The following is a 24,007-nucleotide window of genomic DNA, read 5'->3' as shown; positions in this document are numbered from 1 at the left end:
GCGACACCTTGCACGGGGAGAGGGGAACCGGGCAGCGGGCACAGGGAGAGGGGGGAAACGGGGCACAGGGCACGGGGCACCGCGAGAGGGGGGAAACCGCACAGCCCCGGCGAGGGTCCGGCCGGGCTCGCCCGGGGACACCCGCCTCCTCGGGGGAGGGGATCGGCCAGCCCGGGGCGGGACGAGCAGCCCCGGCACGGGGCACCGGGCAGCCCCGGTACAGCGGGAGCCCCGAGGCGGGCACGGCCAGCTCCACCCGGGGGGAAACGCGCCGCCCCCGCGCCGCGGCGTCGCTGCTGGCGCCGGTGCCGCCGCCGGGACGGGGCGGGGCGGGACGGGACGGACGGGCGGACGGGACGGGCGGCTCCTCCCCGCCGCCGGGACGGGACGGGCCGGGCGGAGCGGGCGCTCGGTGCGGGCGGTCACCGCCGCTCTCGCCATGCGGACGCTGCTGCTCCCCGCGCTCCTGCTCCCGGCGCTGGCCGCGGTGCGCGGCACCGCCACGGTAAGGACGGCCCGGACCGGCACCGGCACCTACCGGGGTCGGGACCGGGATCTCGATCGCGGCCGGGAGCGATCACGGCGGTGCTCGGGAGCGGGCGGGGGTAGCCCCGTCCCTGCGGGACCGGCCCGGTGTCCCCGGCGGTCGCTGCTCTCTGTGCCCGGGCGGAGCGGCGGGGCCGCAGCCCGACACGGGCAGCGGGCGGGGGTCCCGGGAAGGGCGGGGGTTTGGGTGCCGGTGCTCCCATCGCGGCGGGGGCTCGGCGCAGGGAATGACCCGGGCGGTGGGCGCGTTCGAGCGGTTGGTTGGAAGGTGCCCAAGCCCCGGCGCTGCGGTGATGGGCGCTGCAATGAGCGACTCCGTGCCAGAGAGAACAGCCCAGACAAGCCTTCCCCCGAGGGGATGAGGAGCAGGAGCGGGACCGGGAGCGGGGGGAGCCAGCCTCCCCCGTGGATCCAGGAGCCCTCGGTTCCAGCTGGAAGACGTCTCCCACGGGGTCAGTGGCCGTAGCGGGGCCGGAGCAGGGACACCAGGACCCAGCCCAGATGAATGGTAGTGGGAGCAGCTACTGCAGGATCACCAAATGTTATAAAGAAAGGATTTCCCAAGACATTTGGTGGAAAACGACGCTAACACAGCTGTTGTCGGCAGCACTTAGCTTGGAACAGATATCCAAAGCCTGGAATGCCCTGTTGCTGGGGTTCCCGGCGGGGTGCCAGGGGTGATGCTGGCAGGACTGAGAGATCCACACGGTGCCGTCGCCTCCTCCATCCCTCCCTCCCCACAGGTGCTGCCTGCTGTGCTCAGAGGTGTTTTCTCCGTTCTTGCCGTTGGATGAGATCCGATCGGTGGGCATGTGTGTGCCACACAAGCGCTTGGCATGGCTGTGTCCCCATGACCAACACGGGATACCCAAGCAGCGCCAGCGCCTGGGGCCTGGCCGCCGTCAGCCACGGCCCAGCCCTGCCAGCACTGTTCTGCCTCAGCTGCAGGACGTGTTTGACACCTTGTGCCAAGCCTGGGAGGAGGAGGAAGAGGAGGGTGACATGGTTTCCCTCCCGTGATGGGGACATGCCTTCCAGCAGCTGTGCCAGAGGAGTGCATTGCAGCAGCTTATCAACACAGTGTGTTTTCCTCCGAGACGAGTCCTCTGGCAGCAGCCACAGGACAGCTTAAAAGCTGGCCAGGGGTCATTGTCAAAGGTCCTGCTTTCTCCAAATAATGTGCTCACATGGATGCTCTTGCAAGAGGTTCCGGAAACCAGGAAAATTACCCAGCTCATAAAACTTCGAGTGAGGAAACCCTCAGCAAAGTGCAGGGACACTCTCCCACACCAGCCACGGGTGTGCAACTCCTGTGGAGCTGGGACCCACTCAGGGGGAGAGGCAGCAGCCACTTGCTAGCACCCTGGGCTGGGGTCTGCAGTGAGAGGGGGGTATCCAGGGAAAGAACCACCAGAGCCCCTGCAGGGCTGCGTCAGCCCCTCACGCAGGTTTTTTGGGGTGCTCATGGATTCCCACCTGGAGAAGGCAGAGCAGCATGAGCTGCCTCCTGCACCCATGTCCCAATCCACCTGTGCGGTGTTAGGGAGAGGGTCTGTGCATGCCCTGGTGTGGGCTGTCCCCTGGAGTCGGGCACAGGCTGGCAGAGGGCACCCAGCCGATGTACCACGGTGGGTGACCCTCACAGAGTCTCCCCACGTGGGAGCCTGTTTTTTAATACTTCCTTGCTTATGGGCTTTTCTGTGTAAAAAGAACATGCAGCTCCTGTTTAAGCAAGCTGGCAAACAGCAGAGCGAGGTTTAGTGTTACGGCCCCACTGACGGTGGGCGGCTGCCCCAGCCACGATGCAGAGAGACACAGCCCCACGCGGGATGGAGGGAGATGGAGCCGGGCGGGTCTCTGGGAAGGGGCTGGCCCTCCGTGCCGTGGGAGAGGCTCTGTGTGCAGTGTCACAGCTGCTGCGGCTGCTCCGGTGAGTTGGCGGCTCTGGACACCTGCCTGCTCACCACAGCGTGCCAGGGCCGAGGGAGGGGATGCACAGCCCAGGGTCACCTGCTCCCTCAGGAACGAGCTCCCAGCACAGGCAGCTGCAGCCCTGCCCTGCAGAAGGTGCCAGGAGCAGGTGGGGTCGCAGCATGTGCCGGGCTGTGCTGCAGCAGTGGCACCTTCACCGGTCCTGGTGCTCTGGGTGCTGGCAGGAACGGGGGACCCCAGCTTGGAACTTAAGTGGGACTCCAGTGGGGCACGCCAGGATCTCACATGGGATTCCCACAGGGATGTGTGAGTGCACCAGGAGCTCAGGCAGCGCCTGGACACGGATGGACATTGCTGGTGGCCAGGACAGCCCATTCCGGGCCCGGGAGCTGCTGGGTGTGTGCAGAGGGGCCGGCAGCTCGCGGCCGGGCTGTGAATTGTCCTGCCTGTTTGCACAAGTGCCGGCGTGGCCGTGGGGGAGGTCAGGGGGCCCGGGGACGTTCGAGCCTGGCGAGGTGGTGTTTGGGGAGGGCGTCCTTGCCCCGCTCCCTGCTGAGAGCTTGATTAGATTCTGCTCAATTTACAGCCCTTTGGCTTCCTGGTGTTTTCCTTCAGCCAGCAGGACCTGGTTTCCCTTTGAACGAAAGAGGTTTTTTTGAAACCCAAAACGTGTGAAGTTTTGCAGCCCTTCAGAAAGGGGAGGAACCCCTGGCCCGTCTGGGCTGTGGGGGAGCTGTGGGGAGCTGGGGGTCCGCGCCCGGCTCAGGGAGAGCCACTACCCCGGTGCCACCAGCGCAGGGAGGAGGGTCCCTGTGTGGCCATGGGCGCTGCCTGCAGGCAGGACACGGACCCCACGGGCCTCTGCCCTTTCCCACGCCGCACTGTGCTCCACTGTGGTCCGGGGAGGACCGGGAGCCAGAGCTCAACTTGTTTCCCAGCTCTGCCACCGTTCTGTTTCCCAGGATGAGTCAGAGTCCCTGTGGGCAGAGCCCTCTCCCTCCGGGGTCACTGCACTGCCTCTCCCTGTTCTCCCACCCTCCCGGGCGCTCGGAGCAGGCGCATCCCCGCTCGTGGGACGGCCAGAGCAGCCTGGCCGTGCTCCTGCCAGCCCAGGCGGCCCCCGCGGGTGCACAGCCGGTGGCAGGGGGTGAGAGGGACTGCTTCCCCTGTTCCTGAGCACAATGGGAGAACTGGGCTAAACCAGCCGAAAAGCACCCTGGGCTCTGTAGCGTGAGTCAGGGCCATGTGTGGAAACAAGGGAGTCCTTGAACGTGTGCCTCGGGCCATCGCGGCAGACTGAGGGGCCGAGCTCACCCCGAGGTGGCTGCATGTCACCACAAACAACGAACCCTGTGTGGGCTTGGAGCCGTGGTGTGGGGGCACAGAGGCGCTGCTGGGTGTTCTTGCCACCATCCCTGCTCACTGAGGTCTTGCTGGAGGCTGAGAAACAGCCGCAGAAATGAGACTGAAGTACCTGGGCCACGAAACACTGGTGGCTGCAGGGATGAGCAGCTGCCTGGGCTTCGTCGCTGTCAGCCTGGGTGCAGAGTGGTGGGACAGGGTGCTCTGGACTAGGCAATGCCTCACGCTCTTTGGGGCACAACCATGAGCCCCAGGGGCAGTGGGAGATCTCTGGGCAAGCACCAGTGAGGGAGTTGGCTGTGGTGGTCTGCTGGGGCTGGCAGGGCCCTGTGGGACACCCGGCTGGGACACCAGGCTCATCACGTGTCCTGCAGGCTCTGGGTGATGTGGACCAGGTCCGGATGACCTCAGAGGGCTCCGACTGCCGCTGCAAGTGCATCCTGCGGCCGCTCAGCAAAGACGCCTGCAGCCGCGTCAGGAACGGCAGCGCGCGCGTGGAGGATTTCTACACCGTGGAGACGGTGAGCTCGGGGACTGACTGCAAGTGTTCCTGCACCGCACCCCCCTCCTCACTCAACCCCTGTGAGAATGAGTGGAAGATGGAGAAGCTGAAGAAGCAGGCCCCTGAGCTCTTCAAGGTATCTATGGTGTGGTGGGACTGGGGGCCAGACCCTCTCCCTGCGCTGCGCAGCCGCGCCCCTGCCCCATGCCCCAGCCCTTACCCCAGGCCCTGTCCCTGTGCCCCCTCTGCAGCTGCAGTCCATGGTGGATCTGCTCGAGGGAACGCTGTACAGCATGGACCTGATGAAGGTGCACTCCTACATCAGCAAGGTGGTGGCCCAGATGAACACGCTGGAGGAGGTGAGCGAGCTCCAGCAGCACCATCCCCGCAGTGCTCCCCACTGGGTGGCTCAGGGCCGTCTGTGAGCTCCCTGAATGGGGCTGCAGCCTCTCCTCTCCTGCAGACCATCAAGACCAACCTGAGCAGGGAGAATGACTTCATGAAGGAGAGCGTCCAGCACCTCACCGACCAGATGAAACGCTACGAGAACTACTCTGACATCATGATCAGCATCAAGAAGGAGATCTCCAACCTGGGCTACCAGCTGCTGCAGAAGGATGCGGCTGCCGTCCCGGAGAGCAAAGCACAGGTACCCCAAGGCACAGGTACCCCCGGGGCCCAGCCCCGTGCAGGCACAGTGGGTGCTGCCAGGCAGGGCCAAGCTGCCCCAGGCTTGTGGCAGGTACATCGGGGTAACCCCTGGGCTGGTGCCTGTGCCCTCTGCCTGGCACGGTGGCAGCAGGGAAGAGGAGGGCATGGGAGGGAAGTGGGTCTGACCAGGCTGTGCCCCCCAGGACACAACAGGTGGCCGAGAGAAGGAGGCAGGACGGTACCCCAGCACCCGCAAGGCACTGGGGGACAGGGCAGGCCCCCGACTGCCCAAGGAGAAGCCGCTGAAGCCCGAGAAGCCCAAAAAGGAGAACACCAAGGCCAGAGTGGGGTCACAGCCCACGGCCAAGCCCAAGCCCCTGGCACACCAGCAGACTGTGGTCCGAGGCATCACGTACTACAAGGTTGGGCAGGCAGGAGCGGCCGAGGGTCCGGCCGGCAGCCGTGGTGAGTCTGGAGATGGGGCAGGGCTGGGGGGCTGGGAGGGCACCTCTCCCTGAGGCAGAGGGCCAGGGCCTGCCCCTGCCAGCACACTAACCCCCAGCTTGTGCCCCCACAGAGGGCCCTGTGAGAGGCGCAGTTTTGACAGAGCAGCAGGAGGAGAAGGGCCCCCTGTCCCCCTCAGCTGAGGGCACCCCAGCCCAAGCTGTTGCACACACGGAGACCACCGTGCCCAGCACCACGGCTGCGCCCAGCACCACCCCGGCCCCCCGCAGCACGGCCCGCAGCCCCCCCGGCCCTGGCCTCAGGCAGGGGGCCGACAGCACCAGGGGCCCCGAAACACCAAACAGAGGTGGGTGAGCGCGGGCGGCTGGGACAGGGCACCCGGACCTGTGGTCCCAGTGCCCGTGGCCAAGCTAAGCCAGCAACAGTCTGCCATGGGAAGGAGGAGCAGTCAGCTGCCTGGGGCAGGGATAAGCCGTCCTCTTCCTCCCCCTCGGTTCCCAGTAAAGGAGGTGGAGTGCGAAGGCACCATCGAGTCAGTGGAGGCCCCCATGGAGCACCACAGCTACGGGCGCAATGAGGGGGCCTGGATGAAGGACCCAGCAGCCAAGGATGACCGCATCTACGTCACCAACTACTACTATGGGAACAGCCTGGTGGAGTTCAGGAGCCTCGACAACTTCAAGCAGGGTGAGGGTCAGCGGCCGAGTGGGTGAATGGGTCCTGGCTCGTCCTGGGTGGGTGTCCAGGGCTGTGTGACACCAGCTGTGCTGGGCCCTGGGGTGGTGGGCAGCTGAGGGGAGCTGGGGAGCATCCACAGGGCAGCAAGGGGGACACAAGTCCCCTACTGCTGCCAGCGTGCTCTGGCCATCGTGCATGGGACCCCAATGCTGCAGAGGGTCCCAATGCCTCTCCCACCCACTCACAGGCCGCTGGAGCAACCTCTACAAGCTGCCCTACAACTGGATTGGCACTGGGCACGTGGTGTACAGAGGGGCCTTCTACTATAACCGTGCCTTCACCAAGAACATCATCAAGTACGACCTGAAGGAGCGGTACGTGGCGGGCTGGGCACAGCTCCATGATGTGGTGTACGAGGACACAACGCCCTGGAAGTGGAGGGGCCACTCGGACATTGACTTTGCCGTGGATGAGAGCGGGCTTTGGGTCATCTACCCCTCCGTGGACTATGACTACTCACAGCAAGAGGTGATCGTCCTGAGCCGACTTGACCCTGCGGACCTCTCGGTGCGCAAGGAGACCACCTGGAAGACGGGGCTGAAGCGCAACACGTACGGGAACTGCTTCATCATCTGTGGCATCCTCTATGCTGTGGACACCTACAGCCAAAAGGAAGGGCAGATCTCCTATGCCTTCGACACACACACAGACACGGAGGCAGAGCTCCGACTGCCCTTCCTCAACCACTACTCCTTCACCACGCAGGTCGACTACAACCCCAAGGAGAAGGTGCTCTATGCTTGGGACAACGGCCATCAGATGACGTACGGGCTCCACTTTGTGGTCTGAGTGCCCGGGCGGGTCCCACTGCACTCCTGCACCCACCCTGCGCCGTGCCTGGCTGGGGCACCCTGACGCAGCCTGGCCCTGGCACCCCAACTCCAGCCAGGGCTTCGGCAAGAGCCCGGCTTTCAGCCCAAAACCTTCCCCATCTGCTATGCCCATCACCTGCACCATGCCCACTGCACTGCAGGGCAGGGAGAGCACGCAAGAGCAGCCCCCAGCAGACACCCCCATGACAACGTGGCCCCTGGGGCTGTGGCAGCTCGGCCAGCATCGCCTTCCCAGGGACGCAGAGAGGAGCCCAGTCCCGCATCCCTCTGCCACTGCTGGCACCGCCTGCCCTGCACCAGCGCACTGAGCTCCTCCTGCACTGCCCCCAGCCCAGCCACACTCCCTGCACACCCACCGGGACCGCGCGTGCCATCACTGCCAGCTGCCACAGTGCCAGCGCCGGGATAGCCCCGCGCCCTGGCCTGCGCCAAGCCCTGTGGGCGGGCAGGGCCCCTCACTGCCAAGCACCAGGAACAGGTGCCAGTCGCTATTTTAGGAAATGTGGCTAAGATGCCTTTGCTTTTGCTGATCATGAGCTTGTTATTTAAATGCGTTCACTGGAGCCGTGCAAGTCCCATTTGGCAGCAGGCGTGGAGGAGCCTGCCCAGGGTGTCGTGCCCGCACACCCACCTGCACACCTGCCCTCACACCTGCCCACACCCAGCACTGGACAGGGCAGCCCTCGGGCCTCTCATTCTCCATGTGAGGCAGAGTGAGGGGCTGCAAGCGCTTGGCTTGGTTTTGGTCATTTTAGACATGAACAGTATTAAAACATAACAGATGTGAGAGCGGGCTGTGTGTGTTGTCATTTGTCCTGAAGCTGAGCAGGGAGGAGTGGGCAGGGTGGGTGCTTGCTGTCTGTCCCCATCCCTCACTGCCCCTGTCCCTCGCCATCCTTGTCCACTAACCCGACTTGCATGGCCAGGAGTGCCCAGAGGTTGCTGTCCCATGTGGCTGCTCTTGACCGCACACCTGACAGGCACATCTGCCCGCACCCAGCCCAGGGCGGGCACCCCACGTTCCCCCAGCAGCACCAGCACGGTGCCACGGCAGTGCAGAGGCAGGAGGATCCCGGCGCAGACCCGGGACAGCAGCCCCTGCCGGGTCCTGGGGAAAAGGAGCTTCGGCACTGTCCAGTGTGAGCCGCAGCCCGAGAGCCGCTGGGAGCCGAGGCGGTGCCGGGGCGCGGAGCAGCCGAGCGTGGGCACGGCCGAGCAGCTGCCCCGGCGCTGCTGCAGAGCTTGGCAAGCGCGGAGCTGCCGGGGGCCCCGGGTGAGAGCAGCCCTCCCGTTCCTGTCCGTGTGCGAGGGCAGCGGCCCTCGGCCCCGGCTGGTGGCCACGGGCGCCTCGCGATGCGGAGCTGGCACCGACCGTGCCCCTGGATGCGGAAAGGTTTCCTACTGCGAAGACCTGAAGCCGGTGCCAGGCGCGGGGCAGCCTGGCACCCCCTCTCCCGGCCCCACGCTGCTCCCAGCTCTGGCTCACGGCAGCACCGGCCGCCCCTGCCCCGACCCCCGCGCTGGCCGTGCACTGCACCCCTCGCTTGGCCGCGGGTTCTCGCCACCAGAAAGGAGCCGGCCGACTTTTCCCCCCGACTGGGTCCCTGCCAGGCTTTTATCTAGCGATCCCCAGCAAATCCCTGTACAAACAATACGGATTTCTGACATTTTTTTGTGGTAAAGTAAACTCCCAGCACATCTCTAATTCCAGGGCTTTGTTGTTCTTCCGCAGGGGCTGCCGTGGCTCCGCGCTGTGCTGGGCTGGGCTACGGACACCCCTCCGCTCCCCTCGGTCAGAAAACACGGGAAGGGAGGAATGAAACCCACGTGGCCAGAGGACTACCTTGTGTTGGGTCCTTTGGGCTCTGGTGGGGAGCTTCAGCCCCAGCAGCCCTTTGTGAGCTGATCCTTGTTCTGGCACGGGTCCCCGATGGCTGGTCCTGGTCTCTGGTCCCAGGTTCAGTCACAGGACAAGGCAGGCTGGAGAGGACAGGGGTCCCTGAGCAGGACAGAGTGGGGACATGTGGGTAGGGGCAGGATGGGCTCCCGCCGTGACGGGCGCTGCTGACTTCCAGACATTCCTCCTGTGCGTGGCCGGCACCACCTCGGCTTATAACGTGATTAAAAGATTAAAATCTCTCAGTTCAGCAGCAAGCAGCAAATGAAGCTTGAGACAGGGATGTTGGGGGCCTGTGGTGCCCGAAGCCCCCATGACAGTGATGTGGTGGCTGGGGAAGGGCAGCCGAGGCCACCTGGGCAGGTGGCTCTGGTGCCACAGCCCTTGCTCCCAAAATTCCCTCCTGTCCTCGGTGCAGCTGGGCAGTGAGCCCTGACCCCCCCGCCTCCTTCTCAGTTACTGGCCGGGCTGGTTTGTTTGTGGTGGTTTTGCCTCCTTCCTGGCCCTGCTGCCCAGGCTGGCGTCCTGCTCTCCCCACGGTGCCAGCCCAGTGCTAGGCTCTCTCGGGGCCGAGGTGAGCCAGGCGTGGCCAGTCTTTGGGTGGGCAGGATGTACAGTGGGCAGAGGATGGCACCAGGTGACATCCTGGCCAGAGCCTGCCCATGGCTGCAGTCTGTCGGCACCCACTGAGGGTGCACCAAAGCCTCGGTCCTTGTTCCACCCCAGGAGCTGCCTCTGCCTGGATCCCCTGCAGCTCAGTTGTCTGGGCACAGCCAGGCTCCAGGACCGGGGACTTGGCAGAGGGCTCTGCTTGGGATGTGGTGCCCAGCCATGCCAGCAGCCCCCAGGTCTCCCTCGGGGAGCAGAAGGCTCAGTGCCACAGCCCTCATGCTGTGCCCCCACCTATTTGCTGCCCATGCTGGGACACACTTGGTGGGAGAACATTGGTGCCACCAGGGCCTCTGGTCAGTCTCCAGGAGCTGCAGGGAGGTGCAGGGACGTGGTGTGATGTGGGGACACAGGTGCCAAGGCTGACAACCCCGAGCAGCTGTGGGAAAGGGCTGGGCAGAGGGTGGTGGGCGGTGGCCGGAGGGAAGGGAGGGGAGCCACAGGCCTTGGCAGTGCCGCCGCTGACTCACTCACCAGTGGAAACAGAAATCTTTCCCAGGCTTACACCACCAGCTCCACAGCACCCGGCCCTCGGCATGGCAGCCCCTCGGATTGGCAGGGTGCACCTGCAAACACCCCTTCCCTGGCAGCACCCACGGCACAGCACGGCAGGGAGGAGCAGGCTCTCGTGGCTGGACTCTGCCCAGCCTGATGAATGGGCTTTCTCCATCTCCCTGCGGATGTACAGCCAGGCTGGCCGGGAGCCAGGAGCTCCAGCACGCAGCAGCCCTCAGCCCCAGGAGCCCCAGGGCCACCTTTGCCCGGGAGCCCCGAGGACGGCGGGAGCAGAGCCCCGCGGCGCAGGGCTTGCGTCCAGACACTGCCTGTATTCATGGAGCAGCAGGACCAGGGCAGCGTGGGGGCAAGTCCTCCCCCAGACTGGCCAACAAAACGGGCATTCAGGGCCGGGCGCAGGCGGCTGCCCTGAGCAGACCTGGGGTGTCCATGAGGCCGGCGGGACGCGGCATTTTCCTGCCAGGCCTCACAGCGTGGGGCTTGTGGTCACCAGATGCACCCGACACGCTGCTCACACGCAGCCATGCAGGGCCAGCTCTTCCCAGCATGCATGTGCTGGGCATGGCACGGCCAAGGGCACTGGGGCGTGCCCAGGTGGTCACTCCCAAGCTCCCTGACCCGCAAAGCACTTGGCATGTCCCTCCATGTCCCGCTGCCCACACATCCCACTGCGTGCAGACACCAGGGTCAGCCCTGTGGTAGCACTCAGGGCAGCAGCCAAGGACCACCCTGAAGGAGGAAGGTGACAGGGACAATGTCAGGAGTGTTAGGAGACCTGGGGTTTGTGTCCATCGCAGCAAACACCAGCCAAGGGAGGTGGGTCCTAGGCTTTCCTTGGCAATATTTGGTTTTCAGTCAGACTCAATCTTGAGGGTCTTTTCCATCCTAAAAGACTCTGTGATTATACAGCTCACATCTGCCTTGCCCCCTCTGCAGCCCCTCCTCCCCAGCCCCCCAGGCCCTGCCCCAGCTGCAGAATCTGGTCCAGGAGTGGGTGCTGCCAGCTCCCACAGTCACCATCCGCTCCGGGCCGGTCCCGCTGTGCTGGGCAGAAACATCTGGTCCCGTTGGATGCGTTCCAGGGCGCAGGGCCAGGGCTCCCTCTGCAGCAGCACCAGTTTGGGCTGTGCCCTGCAGCCAGTCAGCAGCTGCTCCTCTGTCCTCATCCCCGCCCGCGAAATTATTTATTTGTTGAAGAACGTCTTTTCCTGGGAAGTCTCTCCAGTGCTGAGGGACATCTTCATCTACAAGGAGCAAATAAACAGTCTGAGCCTCCGAGGTTCTGCTGCTCTGCAAACACCGGTGCTAAACCCAGGGCCAGTGTCGGCAGCTGCGCAGGGTCAGCGCTGGAGCGCAGCAGGGTCCCAGGCAACCGACCCCACGGCCAGGCCGTGCCATGCCTGGAGGGGGACAGGGACCACACAGCCTGCAGTGGCACAGGGGAGATGCTGTGGGGTCCCCACAGAGGCAGCACAACACGGGGATGCTTTGCTGGGGGTTACTGCCACCGGCCCTCCCTGCCTCTGGGGACCAGCAAGCCTGGAGTGTTCACTCAGCCCCGGCAGCAGCGGCTTCTGCCATGGGCACCCTCTGGGGCTGGCTGATAAAGTGGGAACCAGCACAGACCACTGGAGACCCCAGCCAGAACAGGCTTTGCCTTGCTCTCACAGCAGGAACAAGTGTCTTCACCTGTGCCCTGGAGGAAGCTCGTCGCTTCACCTCTGTGTGCCCTCAATCAGTCTGTTGTTCCTGGTCACTTAGAGGGCTGCTTGTCTGCAGGATGTCTCCTGTAACAGGACAGGGCAGTTCTGATGGAAGGGCCGGACTGGTTGGTTCTGTCTGTTGGTGGGTGGATGGAGTAATTCAGCCCCAGGATTTAGCGCAGTGCCAGAAACACGTTCACCTCCTCAAATGGCTGCTGTGGGCTGTGCACAAACCAAAGCCTGAGCTGCTCTCCAGTACTGCCTCCCACTTCAGCATGGGGATGGCTCCGGGATGTTCAGTGCCTGCTTAGTTGGGGCTTTTCCCCATTTTTGTGTTTCCCCCACTCTTGTTACTGATTGGCATGCCAGGGATCTGTACTGATCAGATCCTTGAGACAGCAGATCCTCTCTCTGCAGCGCAGCTGCTCCTGTGGCTGGGCTGGAAGGTGACACCTGGAGCACGCCCTGACACCGTCACCAGTCTCTGCAGTGCAGAGTTCACGCCATGTTTGCTTTGCCGTGTTGTCAGAAATGCTGGCAGAGCCGTCGGGCTCCCCTCAGCTGCGCTGCTGCAGCAGCACAGGGCACACACCGCTCCAAAGCCCAAATGCAGCCAGGCACGATCTGGCAGCAGCCACCTGCCTCAGCCTGTCCCATGCCCAGCGCAGGGGACCAGCCCCTCTCCTGTCTCCTTCAGGCATCAGGCTCCTGTGATTGGGAGTGTTCAGATCTGGGATCCTCACACGGGGTGCTCCTGCTCCTGGGGGCTGTGAGTGCTGGGCAAGAAGCTCATGCTCCCCCCAGAGAAGCTCTGCCAGCCACGGCAGGACACTCTGCATGGAAACAAAGCCATCTGTAACCCTGCCGGCCTGCCTGGGAATACGACCGTGAGCCAAGGAGCCGGTTCCCACACGCAGCCCGCCGGCCCACGGCATGCTCTGGCAGCCTGGCCCAGCGCTGTGCCAGGCAGGGCCCTCTCGCTGCCAGACACGTCCCATCCACCCTGGGCTCCAAACAAAGCCACGGCACAGCCCGGGTGACATCACAGCGCAGCCACCCCTCGCAATGCCACCATGTAGGGGAAATTCCCTGCACCACACGTGATTAGGCCTCTCTGGATAAAACTAGCTTGAGGCTCAAAAATCCTTAATTGAGTGAGCAGAATTAAGATCTTTTTCCTAAACAGAATCTGGATCCAATCTAGGAGCTCCCTAATGGATAGGGAATTTGTCATATTCTAATGTATGGGCTGCACTAACACAAACCATGAGTGCTGCAGCCCTCACGCTCCACAGCAGCACTGTGGAACTCTTCCTCAAAATCAGGACCAAAAAAGGCTTTTGGAATCATAACTCCATCTCCAAGTCCCAAAGAACTCTATGGGGGGCAAAGACAAACCATTTAACCCGTGCTGTGCTTTGCAGGTGGGTGTGGAACTGTGAGGCCACAGATGCCCTGGGAGTTCAGTGGTGCTGCCCTAGGAGCTCAGACTTTTTTCACCCCCTGAGCTCCAGTGCCATCATCAGCATCCACACCCACACAGAGAACACCTGGTCTAAAACTGTCCCCCCCTCAGGGGGTTCTTGGAAGCTACGAGCTGCCCAGAGATCTGAACCAAATGCCGAAAAAATCCTTCAGTTTCCACGAAGTCTCGTAAAACCCCTCAGCTAATTAATTTATTTGTTAACACTTAAACAACTGGCCCAAGACAAAACTTTTAACTGAAGAGATAAATATCGACTGACTGCCAGTATTTGTGAAAAGCTTCCATTTTACACTAATCTCAGGTTAAATACTTCTTACATATTTGGCTGAACCAGCCTCACAGATCTGTACCCATTCACTGCCTGTTCCTCAGAGGAAAATAAAACTGCCAGGTCTGTATTTTCATTATCAGTCACAGTTTAAACACTTTCTGTGAATTCTCTCATTTCCCTCCATTAAGCTGATGACTCCTTTATGGCCTCTTTACCCACCACTACCAAAGAAACCACCAGTGACACTTCCAAACCAAACTCCATTTAATGAGCCATCCTCAGGCACTCAGCGCGGAGCTGCAGCTCGCCCAGCGCTATGCCTTGATGGCGAATTTCCGGGCCGGGTACAAACGTTCCTTTCGCTGCTGCTTCTTGGTCTTCAGGTTCTCCTCGTGCTTGTTCAGCCTGCGCCGCATGGCCCGAGTCTTCTTGGGCCGCAGATCCAGGGGTTTGTACTTCTTGCCCTGTTGGCAAAGACACACAGCAGTGGGGTTCAGACCCTGCTCCGAGCTGAGCTCCTGCCACAGCACCAGCACCCCTGTTCAAGCCCCTTTCCCTTGGGACTACCTTTACAGCCTGCAAGTTTAGGAGACTCCTCTCTGCTGGGAAACACGAGTGGAGTGTAACTTTTGCAGCAGCTTGGACTCAGGTTTAAGTAATGCCTAATCGTACAAGCCCCAGTTATCCAACACCTCTTGAAAAGGTTTTTCTTCCCCCCAAATATGACCTAATTCAAACTCCAGGAAGTAATACTCTAAAAATCTTATTGAATTAAAGAATTTCTTGGTCACACACAAGATGATTAAATTTAAAATAAAAGGGTATCTGCATTTCTGCAAACTGCATCTTCCAGCAAGTTCACCCCACCCCACAGAAGGGATGCTGCCAGAAGACTCTCCTGCAGAAAGCAGACTCAGATCAAGCTTACAGAATTCTTGCAGTAATAATTAGAAAGCAACCATGGCCAGAGAACTTTAAAACTGAACATAAATGAGTGTTTTTCATTCAGTTTTAAGCTTTTAAGTAGCAATCAACAAATTCAGTTCCTTCCCACAAACTCTGTAATAGTGAACAGCAAGAGCTGCAAGGCCACTTACGGAAGATGTTTGTCCTTACCTTGTAGAACTTCCTCAAGTTCTCCTTCTGGGTCTGGTTGATGACAGTCAACACTCTGGCGATGGATTTGCGCACCACACGGCTGCAGGTGGGAAAGAGAGGGATCTCAGGACACTCTGCAGGACCAGCTCCATGGATCAAACCCGGGGTACCGTGTGTGCTCCGGACCGCCTACACTGCGCCACATTACAGCGAACACCGACAGGGCCTGCCTCATCTCCGCTCAACACCTCTGAGCAGAGGCACAGAGCAACCCCCAGCCCTACCGAGATGTGTTCCCCTTCCACGCGCGTTTTTTAGGTTTTTTTTACAGCACACAACAACCACAACCTGTGAGAGCAGCTCTCAGCCACGGCGCAGCCGGGGACTCCGCGGCCCCTGCCCAGCTCCCCTCGTCCCCACTCACATCTTGGACAGCTTGGAGGCGGCCCCGCCGGTCACTTTGGCCACGCGCAGCTGCGACAGCTCCACCTTCAGATCGTCCAACTGCTTCAGCAGCTCCTCCTTCTTCTTCCCGCGCAGGTCTCGGGCCTTGATCTTGGCCTGCGGGCGGCGGACAGGCCGTCAGCACCCCTGCCCGACCCCTGGGCCCGCATCCCGCCCGCCCTCAGCCCCCGCAGCGCGAATATGCGGGCCCGGGGCCCGGTGGGATGTGGGCGGATTGCCGGGATTCCCGGTCCCGGTGGGACTGGGGGGCATTCCCGGACTGCCGGTCCCGGTGCCCCTTGGGATGCCGGTGGATCCCCGGGTGGCCGTTCCCGCGGGATGCCGGTGGATCGCCGGTGGCCGTTCCCGCGGGATGCCGGTGGATCCCCGGGGGGCCGTTCCCGCGGGATGCCGGTGGATCCCCGGGGGGCCGTTCCCGCGGGATGCCGGTGGATCGCCGGTGGCCGTTCCCGCGGGATGCCGGTGGATCGCCGGTGGCTGTTCCCGCGGGATGCCGGTGGATTCTGGACCCGCGGCCCGGCTCTCTCACCATGGCGGGCGGCGCGCGGCGCGGGGCGGAAGGACGGAAGCCGCGCAGAGACAGGGGCGGTGCCGCGGCCGGACCGTACCAACGCGCGCTGAACGGGGGGAGGAGCCTGCGCGCCGCGCGCCCCCCGCGGGATGCACGGTGGTCCCGGCCGGGGCGCTGACAGGGAAGGCGGGAGGCGCGGGAGGCACGGCCGGCCCCGGGCTCTGGGGCTGTAGCCCCGCGGGAGCCGCTCGGTGCTGCGGCTGCCGCCCCCTCCCTCTCTTGGCCGCCGGAGCCCGGTCAGAGCGCAGCCGGTGTTCCCGCGCTGGCCGAGGTGCGGCACTCTTACACCGGCAGTGATGGGGACGTGATGGCGGGCGGGGCGGGAGTGACCGCCGCGGCGGAGCGGAGCAGGGGCAGGGCCTTGCGCGCAGGCAGCCGCGCGGGACGGACGGACGGACGGACGGACAGACGGGCCGGCCTCGCTCCCCGCGGTGCTGCCGCCGCCGTATCCAAGCAGCCGCCGCGCCTCACCGGCCGCGCGCGGGAGGGCGGAGCCTCTCGATTGACGGCCGGCGCAGCCAATCAGAACGCCTTCTCGCCGTTAGCCTGGGTGCTCGGCCAATAGGAGCACAAGGGGGCGGGGCTGGCCGGCGCGGACCGGCGCGAGGCGGTAGCCGCGCTCCCCGAACCTCGGCGGCGGCGGCGCTGCGGCCGCGCCCGGACCGGGACCGGCGGGTGCGGACGGTGAGCGGGGCCGCCCGGCAGCGCCTGCCCCGCTCCGGCCCGGCCTCCAGGTGCGGGGGGCGGAGCGACGGCGCGGGCGGGGGCGGGCGGGGCGGCGGCGAGGGCGGGAGGGAGCGGCGGCGGCTGCGGGCTCCTCGGGGCAGGCCCGGCGGCGGCGCGCCCCTCACCGCGGTCTCGCCCCCGCAGAGCTCCGGGCCCGGCGGAAGAGCCCCGCCGCGAGTGGGAGCCCAGGTAAGGCGGCAGGTGCGGGCGGGGGCTGTGCGGAACATCCCCCGGCGGCGCGGCGGGTCCGTGCCCGGTGCCGCGGCCAGGGGCGGCGGGGGCGGGAGCTGCCGAGGCCCGGCGGCTGCACGGGGCCGGGCTCGCCGCTGTCTCTGCTGCTAACGGAGAGGAGGAACGCGATGTGACACGTCTAACGCTTAGGCCTGGGTTGGCAGCGTAGCTGAAATAATTGCCCAGACGACCCCCTCTTTATTAACTTCTCCGTTGCTCGCGCTCCCTTCCCGCTTGCGGCGGGCGAGGCTGTGGGTGTTGAGCACGCCGGTAACAGATAGCGGCATCCGGCATCGGCAAACGAACCCGTCGGGGTGGAATGTTGCAGGGTTTTATGGGAGCAGTCTGTGCAGTGCTGGATATCCAAACTGCGGGTTTGGTGGAATCATCACGGATTTGTTCTGATTTTCAACTTCTATCGCAGCAGTTCCCTTGTCACCAAATTTTATTTCTTTTGTACAGAGAAGTGGCTTGGACAATAGGTGACATGAGATGCCCTTGGGGACAGTAGCTGGATGGTTGTTGTGTTGTGTCATCCCCTCAAATTTCTTGCCCTATAAAAATGTCCATCACCTGGTAAAACATCCAGGATCAAGACTGCTGGTTTTCAGCTCTAGATCTCATCTCCCACCACAGAATAAGACCTGTTTTCATCAAGGTCTGAGTTGCATGTCTGTCATTTAATAACCAGACTCCAAGGTTCCATGCTTTAGCTGTGTCTGGGCCGAGCACTTCTAGTCCTCCAGCCTGCAAAATGGACCACTTAATATAAAAAATACCTAGATTTTGCATGAGCTATCCAAATGCACCCTGTAATTCAGGGCATCTTGTCCAAGCTAATGCAAAGCAGCGCTGTGGGACCATATGAAGACTAAAATGTGAGTGAGTCTCCCAGCATGCGTGTGCTTCCCACTGCTCCCGCAGGCAGCAGGACTGCTGTGGTGGTACCAGTCTCTGCAAATCGTGGAAAATCATCCTGGTATGGGTCTTGCTGTGGGATTTGCTGCCTGGGGTCTCCTCACGCCACCTGAACCTGTGGTGTGGTGGGTGTGCTGTCCCTGGCACAGTGGAGGGAGCACTTTGGGAGCCTGGTGTCCTGCTGGGGATCGTGTGTGTAGAAAAAAGAGGCTTCATTTTCAAATCAGATTAATACAGTCTCTTTTAAGATCTTTGGATAAATTGGACCACGATTTCTGTTAAGTGAAAGAAAGAGTGAGTCACTTCACTAGGAGCAGAGAGCATTATTCTCCAGTCATTCTGGGCTGCCAAGGCAATACAGACGGTCACGAATGTGATGGCCAGGTCCTTTACTGCAGGGAATAGAAAAACCATTCACAGAAACTATATGGAGAGAGGAAGTGTTTCGTTGTGCTACAAAGGAGAATGTGATCATTGTTTTGTCTTGAAATGTAGCTACAATACAGTATCAAAATTCAATTGGCAATCCATCTGCCTTACAAACATGGGAAGATTTTATCACAACGATGTCTAGCTGGGCTTTGCTCTATGTGTAAGAATGATACTGTGTTCTGTGCTCATTGTGCTCTTTTGAGAAACTCGATCTACAAGTGATAAAGATGCTGAAAGTGCATTCCAGCGGGAGGAACATGAAGCTCATTGTTAATCATTTCTGTGTCCCTGTTTTATTTTGTGGAGGCAAGTAATAAAAATGGAGTGTAACGATTCAAAACATCGAGAAGCTTCTAACCCTAGTCAGTTCTGCACTGAAATCAGATGGTGGTGTCTGTGGCCTTGCACAGAGGGCACAGATTTGGGGAGGTGGGGGCCGGGGGCTGCAGCTCTCCCGCGGCTGCTGCTCCTGTCACATGATGCTCTGCACAGTCCCCTGCTCGCACTGCAGCTGCCTCGCTTCCGTGTGCCACTCACATCTCCCCTCTTCTTGCATCACTTTTATTCTGGTTTAGCTCTGTTGGCGTTAAGTGGAGTTGATGATCTGCTGCGGCACAGATGGATAATGGGAATTCATTGGATCATCTGGATGTGTTACTTTGTTGGTTTGTCTCTTATTCTGCTTGGTGTGCTTTGGGTAAGGAAGGAGGATCTCCGGTGTGAAAGTCTGTTCTGAGGTGGTGTTACTGCCTAAAGAGCTGAAATGGAACTGATATTAAACAAAAACCCCCAATGCCCCCACTAGCCCCCTAAAGCACAGTACAGCTGTTGGATTCTGGCCATAAAAACCTGGATGTTGATGTCTTTTTACACATAACTTTACACAGCTCTCATTTTTTTCTCAAAAGTGATTGCTTTCATTGGAGCAGTCTTTGTAGAAGGACAACCAGGACTTGTACATGCAGATTTTATAATAATTCTGTTTGGTATTCTTGCATAAGAGCATTCTGCAGGCTTGGCTTTTGTGGCTAAGTTGCACTGTTGAAGCACAAAAGCTCTGTTCAAGATGTGTAGTTTTTGAACAGGCTGGAAACAGAGGTGTGGTATGGAGTATGTGTTGCAGCAGGAGGAGACAGTTCAAAGGAGTGGACCAAGTTGTGTGTGGGAGCTGCACTGAGGGTCAAATGGAGGTCTGGTTCTGTAAAGTATGTAAGGAAGTTGCCAATACAAATATTACCTTGCAGCTTACATGTGCTGAGAGAACGCAGCACAGCCCTGCAGCAGGGATGGAATGGAGTAACCATCAATCTGGTTCCCTGAGGATGTCAGTCAGGAAAGGAAGTGTGCGATGCCAGAAAGACTGGATGGAACTGCAGGTTTAGAGGACTTGTTGTTTGAGGTATTTTTAATTATTGCTATTAATGTAATGGAACACAGCCAAATAGCTGAGTTTTAAAAATATAATTAAAGCAGAAGTCAGCAGAGGAATTTCTCTGCTGTGAGGCAGAGGCACGGTTCAGGAGCAGTACCTGTTCAGGAAGGTGAATTCCCAGAGTGACGATCCATGCAATTCCCAAGCTTGCTGGCAGCTCCCAGCAAACACCGGTTTGGAGGGAAGAAGTGAACCGAAGGGATCAGAAAGCTTTCCCAAGCTTGTCCTGCATTCCCTTTTGTCAGAGTACAGTTCCAGTTGGAAGGCAGCCATTGGCACCTTGGCCGAGGATGGGAACAGGCTGCAGAGTGTGACGACAGCTGCCCTCCAGATCGGGCACTGGCCTCAGCTGCCATTTGGGCCAGCCAGTAAATCATTTGGCTCGCTGGAAAGAAGCCTCTCCATCCCATTGCTCTACAATGCAGCTTGATGTTAGCTGTTCCATTTCAAATTAATGAGTGTACATAAAAGAGTTAAATGTCAGTTGTTGTCAGAGGAAAGAAAGAAAAATCGTTCTTGTAACTGGGATGCTTTTCAGGAACTTGGCTGCTGGGAAGGCGAGAGGCATGTGCTTTTCCACCCTGCTTTAGGTGATGGCTTAGTTCAAGGGGGCCCAGATTTGGCTCAGTCAACAGTTGTGTTGGCGTCTTGCCATCAAATGTGCATAAAATGGAGCTGACTGCAATTCCCTCCTCACTCTAACATGGAGGGGCAGCCGGAGGGACCCGAGGCCGCCGTGCCGGTGCCGTAGCTTGGCTTGGCTGTGAGGGTTACCCTGGGATGTGCAATCCCTGCAGCACAAGCTGTTGCATTGTGACTGGGTCGTTGCTTTCGAGTCCCTGGGTTGTATTTTGGTGTCTTGTCATAACTGATGCATTTCAGCCCTTGTTGTGCCTGTGCTCCTGAAATCTCTCTCCTTTCTCACAGTGGCTTATGTGCTTTTCCAGATGCAGGAGGTTCATCTCTCATTTGCAGACTCTTCCTATGATTCTGTGGCTTATGCACATTGCCACAATATCGAGATAAAACACAACTGGCATTTTAGCTGCTCCAAGAACATTGTGTGTAAATAAACCACTAAATAGTTCAGCCTGTGAAATGTAAATACACACAACTCACTGCCACAGCCGATGGTGTTTTTCTGTCTCCCTTCTACCCTCCCACCCCTGCCAAGAGTGGGCCAGCCTGATGTTCTTTTTTCTCTTGCTCTTTCATACAAAGCAAATGACTGCTAAGTACCATGTAGGTGGTATGCAAGCACCACAACAGATTCATGATTTGAATTTGGATGAAAAGAAACACTTGTGTCCTCTTCCACATTGCTTCTGCACCATCTTCTGGAGATTCCTGGACTCTGATGATCCAGAAATTCTTCTTTGGTCTGACTTTGAGCTTGAGCCTATTTCTAATAGCAAACTAGTGAAGTCAGTAGAAGAGCAGAGGCCCAACTGTGATGACATTTTTAGCCTGTGCCCTTTGTTCATTCTATACACAAAAGGTCGAGAACTGCAGTGAAAGAGGGATCATGGAGGGCGCAGAACAGACAAAGGTGGAACAAATTGTCAGTGGCAGAAACATAAAGAAGAGAAGCGAAAGTTTTGTGTGCTGTAGGCGATTGAAGGCCACGTGCATCCCATGGTGAGATCATGTCTCTTGTGTTCAAAGTGAGTCCGCCCAGAGGGAATTCAGAGGAGTCTGCTGGTGAGGTGTGGCTTCCATGATCTCAGAGTAGGAGGCAGGAAGGGACTACACGGTTTCCATGGCATGATGTTAATGAGCACCTCCGCATTTTTCTGAGAGAAAAGATGCCAAAGCTGCAGTTCTGGATACAGACAGGTGTGCTTTTAAGCGATAAAAGGATTTTTAAAGACGTCTGAAACATATGAAAAGCCTGATTCTACAGACGAAGCACTTACTTGAAGTTAAAATAATGGGATTGACACTGCATGTTGTATTTTTCAACTCATTTGACTCAGAATGGAGTTGAATTTGTGGTGTTGCCACAGGAAATCATGAGACTGTTCTGCTGAGATGTCACAGGTAATGCAGAGGTGGCAGCTCCCCTTAACTCTGAGGTCTTATTGCAAGGCTGTTTGCAGATCTTCTCATCTTCTGATGCGCTGAGGAACGGATTATGCATTCATGTGAGAGTAGTAAACTTTCAGTTTGCAGTACTAAAATCTGTGCAACTTGTATAACAGTTCTTGTGTAACTGTGAGTGCCTGCTCTCTGCCACTTCCACTGGCCACAGCAGTGTGCAGCTGGGGAATGTGCGTGTGTGGGTTTGTCTTGTTTTCTTATTTATCCCCTGCCCTCTCCTTTCCCTTTTTTAGGAATGCAATTGCACGTTCAGGCTTCCTCTTTTTTCTTCTTCTCCTAGCAGCTTTTAAATCCCTTGTCTGATGTAACTGTTGTTACTCTAGGGAGAGAGGTCCTGAAGATTATCTACTGTGTGATTTTCACAAAATTCAGAGGAAGCTGAAGTAGAGTGATGTTCAGTGCATCTATTAAAGGGAAGGACAGACAGAAGGAAGTTGTTACATTGTAGGAAGCATCTGGCCAGCCCCTCCGAATGTGTGGGGCCCTAGGAAGCTTTCCCTGTGCTGCGGAGAGCTGGGTTTATTGGGATGTGAAGGGAAGGATCAATCCAGGCTGATATGGGACCAGGCTCCCTGTCCCTGTAGGAGCGACTGCTGGCCCTGACTGCTTGTGCAGAAGAGTGTGGGTGTGTTCGTGCACAGGCTCACTGGGTTTGTATGTTTGTATTATTTTAAAAAGTGACTTCCCTCTTGCTTAATCTTTAGAGGTAGCAGTATTTTTGCAAGTTAGCTGTACAAATGGTGTACTTTAGTAGGAAAACCAGTTTCTTGGAGAATTCCCAATAGGAGGTAGTTGCTAGAACTAGTTACATTTGCGGGTGATTTTGTCAGCCACACTGTAATTTGTATATGAAATCAGGCTTTCACCCTCGTAATTCATTTCTCCTTAGTGTCCTTTGAAGTAAGCAAACATCCAGGCAGAGAGAACATGATTTGACCAGTGCTATCAGTTAAATAAAACAGCTTGTTTCTGTTTCTTGAGTTAAAGTTGCTTATCACTGTGGTATTCAGACAAGTGTCCCCAAAGCCCAGGCTGTGTCCTTTTCCTTGTGGCAGTCCATGTGCACGTCCATAGGGCACTGAGGAGAGCTGGGACACAAACGCTCCGCTTGCTCTCTGAGCTCGCCATGGGCATTGCTGTCCCCCAGGACTGAGCCTTGCCAGGAGCTCAGGTGTGGGCTCAGCCTGCTCCCAGATGCCTCCTGCAGCATCCATCGAGCTGCTGGAAAAGGAGCTGGATATATCTGGAAGAGCTGCAGCCACTGCAGTGCAGACGTGCCCTGAGGTGAACAGTGGTTGGGGTGAGGAATGTCTGTGATTGGTTCCAAATTTTACTAAAAACTTTGGAATAATAAGGAAATCCTTTCCCCCCCGCCTACATTTTATAAAGAAATGGTTTGATGTATAACTGCTCATTGCCATTCCCTCTGAATTCCTGACTCCAGCAGGCTGTGAGGTTTTCAGTGCCTGTCTGGGGGAATTGCTATTTATTTATTTCAGTGTTTCTTGGGCAGAACCAAGTGGTGCCTTGGGAACTTCAGGGCAGTGGCTCTTGATGGAGAGTTAGGTATTCTGGCGAGAGGAATGAATTTGGGTTCTACTGCATTTTGTGTTGTCTGAGGCTCTGTCAGGACTAGCACTCTGAGCAGATCACATGGAAACACACAGATGGTTTTCCCAAAACGTGCAGTATAGCGTTGAAAGAAAACATGAGACATGAGTGTGCCAGTCTGCAGAGGAAAAGGAGAGGCAAATAGAGAGCCACGGTAGGCATCCTGCTTGGTGGAGGTAAGATCGGCTGGTTTTTGGTAGCGATTTGAGACGTGATGGTTGCAGGCTTTATGTATCAATGATCAGGAGCTTAGTTTTATCTGTGTTGTTAATTTGCAGATAAGAAACAGATACCAGCTGGGCATCTGGCTTTGTGTCACATCCCCTTTTGGCAGTGATGCTGTGGGAGATGTGTCAGGATGGAAAGCAGAAAGAGAGCTGGTCTCTGACTCAAGGTTTGACAGCTTTAAAATCCTGATAGACTGGAATGTGTTTTCCACCATTGGTTTCTGTACAGAGCTGTTCTAGGAACATTTTAGTTTGGGGAAAATCCTGTATCAACAAGATGGAAGAACAAAGTGTGTTTGCTTTTGGTTTTTGGTTACCACTTGCGCCTCTAAGCAAGGAGTTGGAGCATTTGAAAACCGGTCAAGATTCCATAACTGAGAGGAAGTGGTGGCTTAAAAAAAGGGAGATCGGTTGTACAAGTGCTCTGTCAGGAGGTCAGGGTGCCAACTGACCAGTTGTCAATGTCCAGCCTACTCTGCTGGGCAGCTTCAGGAAACTGCTCCTGATTCTACCTGTCCTCACTGATACATGAGCTTATAGACCCCTGTCATCCTCCTGTCCACTGTGCCCTCTGGTTACACCATTGCTGCCTCTTCGGTGTGTGAGATTTTATTTGCTTGTACAC

At 58.5% G+C, this 24,007-nt stretch overlaps 3 protein-coding genes across 8 annotated transcripts in view; 2 read left to right on the top strand and 1 right to left on the bottom strand.

Moving 5' to 3' along the window:
• The first annotated feature begins 375 nt into the window (after positions 1 to 375).
• Positions 376 to 7,816, top strand: OLFML2A (olfactomedin like 2A). Its single transcript, XM_032130951.1, has 8 exons — positions 376 to 505; positions 4,215 to 4,478; positions 4,594 to 4,701; positions 4,806 to 4,991; positions 5,197 to 5,458; positions 5,571 to 5,804; positions 5,960 to 6,145; positions 6,384 to 7,816. Exons 1-8 carry the CDS (start codon positions 440 to 442, stop codon positions 6,983 to 6,985), a joined length of 1,908 nt encoding a protein of 635 aa, XP_031986842.1. The 5' UTR covers positions 376 to 439; the 3' UTR covers positions 6,986 to 7,816.
• A 5,998-nt stretch (positions 7,817 to 13,814) lies between these two features.
• RPL35 (ribosomal protein L35) lies at positions 13,815 to 15,936 on the bottom strand. The gene is made up of 4 exons (XM_032131280.1): positions 15,664 to 15,936; positions 15,094 to 15,230; positions 14,688 to 14,769; positions 13,815 to 14,035 (listed from the first exon to the last, which is right to left on the bottom strand). The coding sequence occupies exons 1-4, from the start codon at positions 15,664 to 15,666 to the stop codon at positions 13,886 to 13,888; spliced, it is 372 nt and encodes a 123-aa protein (XP_031987171.1). The 5' UTR covers positions 15,667 to 15,936; the 3' UTR covers positions 13,815 to 13,885.
• The window catches only part of SCAI (suppressor of cancer cell invasion), a 35,069-nt gene continuing 26,904 nt past the window's right edge, over positions 15,843 to 24,007 (top strand). Inside the window, exons 1-2 of one of the 6 annotated variants that reach the window (XM_032131273.1) lie at positions 16,352 to 16,439; positions 16,576 to 16,620. Coding sequence is in view for 1 of the 6 variants with exons in the window: in XM_032131266.1 (XP_031987157.1) it covers positions 21,476 to 21,484 (9 nt within the window). In the remaining 5 variants the exon portion in view is untranslated. Of the gene's footprint in view, positions 15,977 to 16,351; positions 16,440 to 16,572; positions 16,621 to 16,770; positions 21,485 to 24,007 lie in introns of those variants that run through there. The other 5 variants (XM_032131268.1, XM_032131274.1, XM_032131271.1 and 2 more) reach the window with 5 other exon arrangements.

Source organism: Corvus moneduloides, chromosome 21 (assembly GCF_009650955.1).
Source record: "Corvus moneduloides isolate bCorMon1 chromosome 21, bCorMon1.pri, whole genome shotgun sequence".
Taxonomy (NCBI): Eukaryota; Metazoa; Chordata; class Aves; order Passeriformes; family Corvidae; genus Corvus; species Corvus moneduloides.
The sequence above is the reverse complement of the archived record's forward strand: the minus strand, read 5'-3'. Positions and strand labels throughout refer to the sequence as shown.

Coding starts and splice junctions, on each gene's coding strand:
- OLFML2A (XM_032130951.1), top strand. CDS start 440: ATGCGGACGCTGCTGCTCCCCGCGCTCCTGCTCCCGGCGCTGGCCGCG. Junction 4,479..4,593: donor AGGCCCCTGAGCTCTTCAAG/GTATCTATGGTG, acceptor CCCCCTCTGCAG/CTGCAGTCCATGGTGGATCT. Junction 4,992..5,196: donor TCCCGGAGAGCAAAGCACAG/GTACCCCAAGGC, acceptor TGTGCCCCCCAG/GACACAACAGGTGGCCGAGA.
- RPL35 (XM_032131280.1), bottom strand. Junction 14,770..15,093: donor GCCTCCAAGCTGTCCAAGAT/GTGAGTGGGGAC, acceptor TCCCACCTGCAG/CCGTGTGGTGCGCAAATCCA. Junction 14,036..14,687: donor ACTTGAGGAAGTTCTACAAG/GTAAGGACAAAC, acceptor CTTTGCCAACAG/GGCAAGAAGTACAAACCCCT.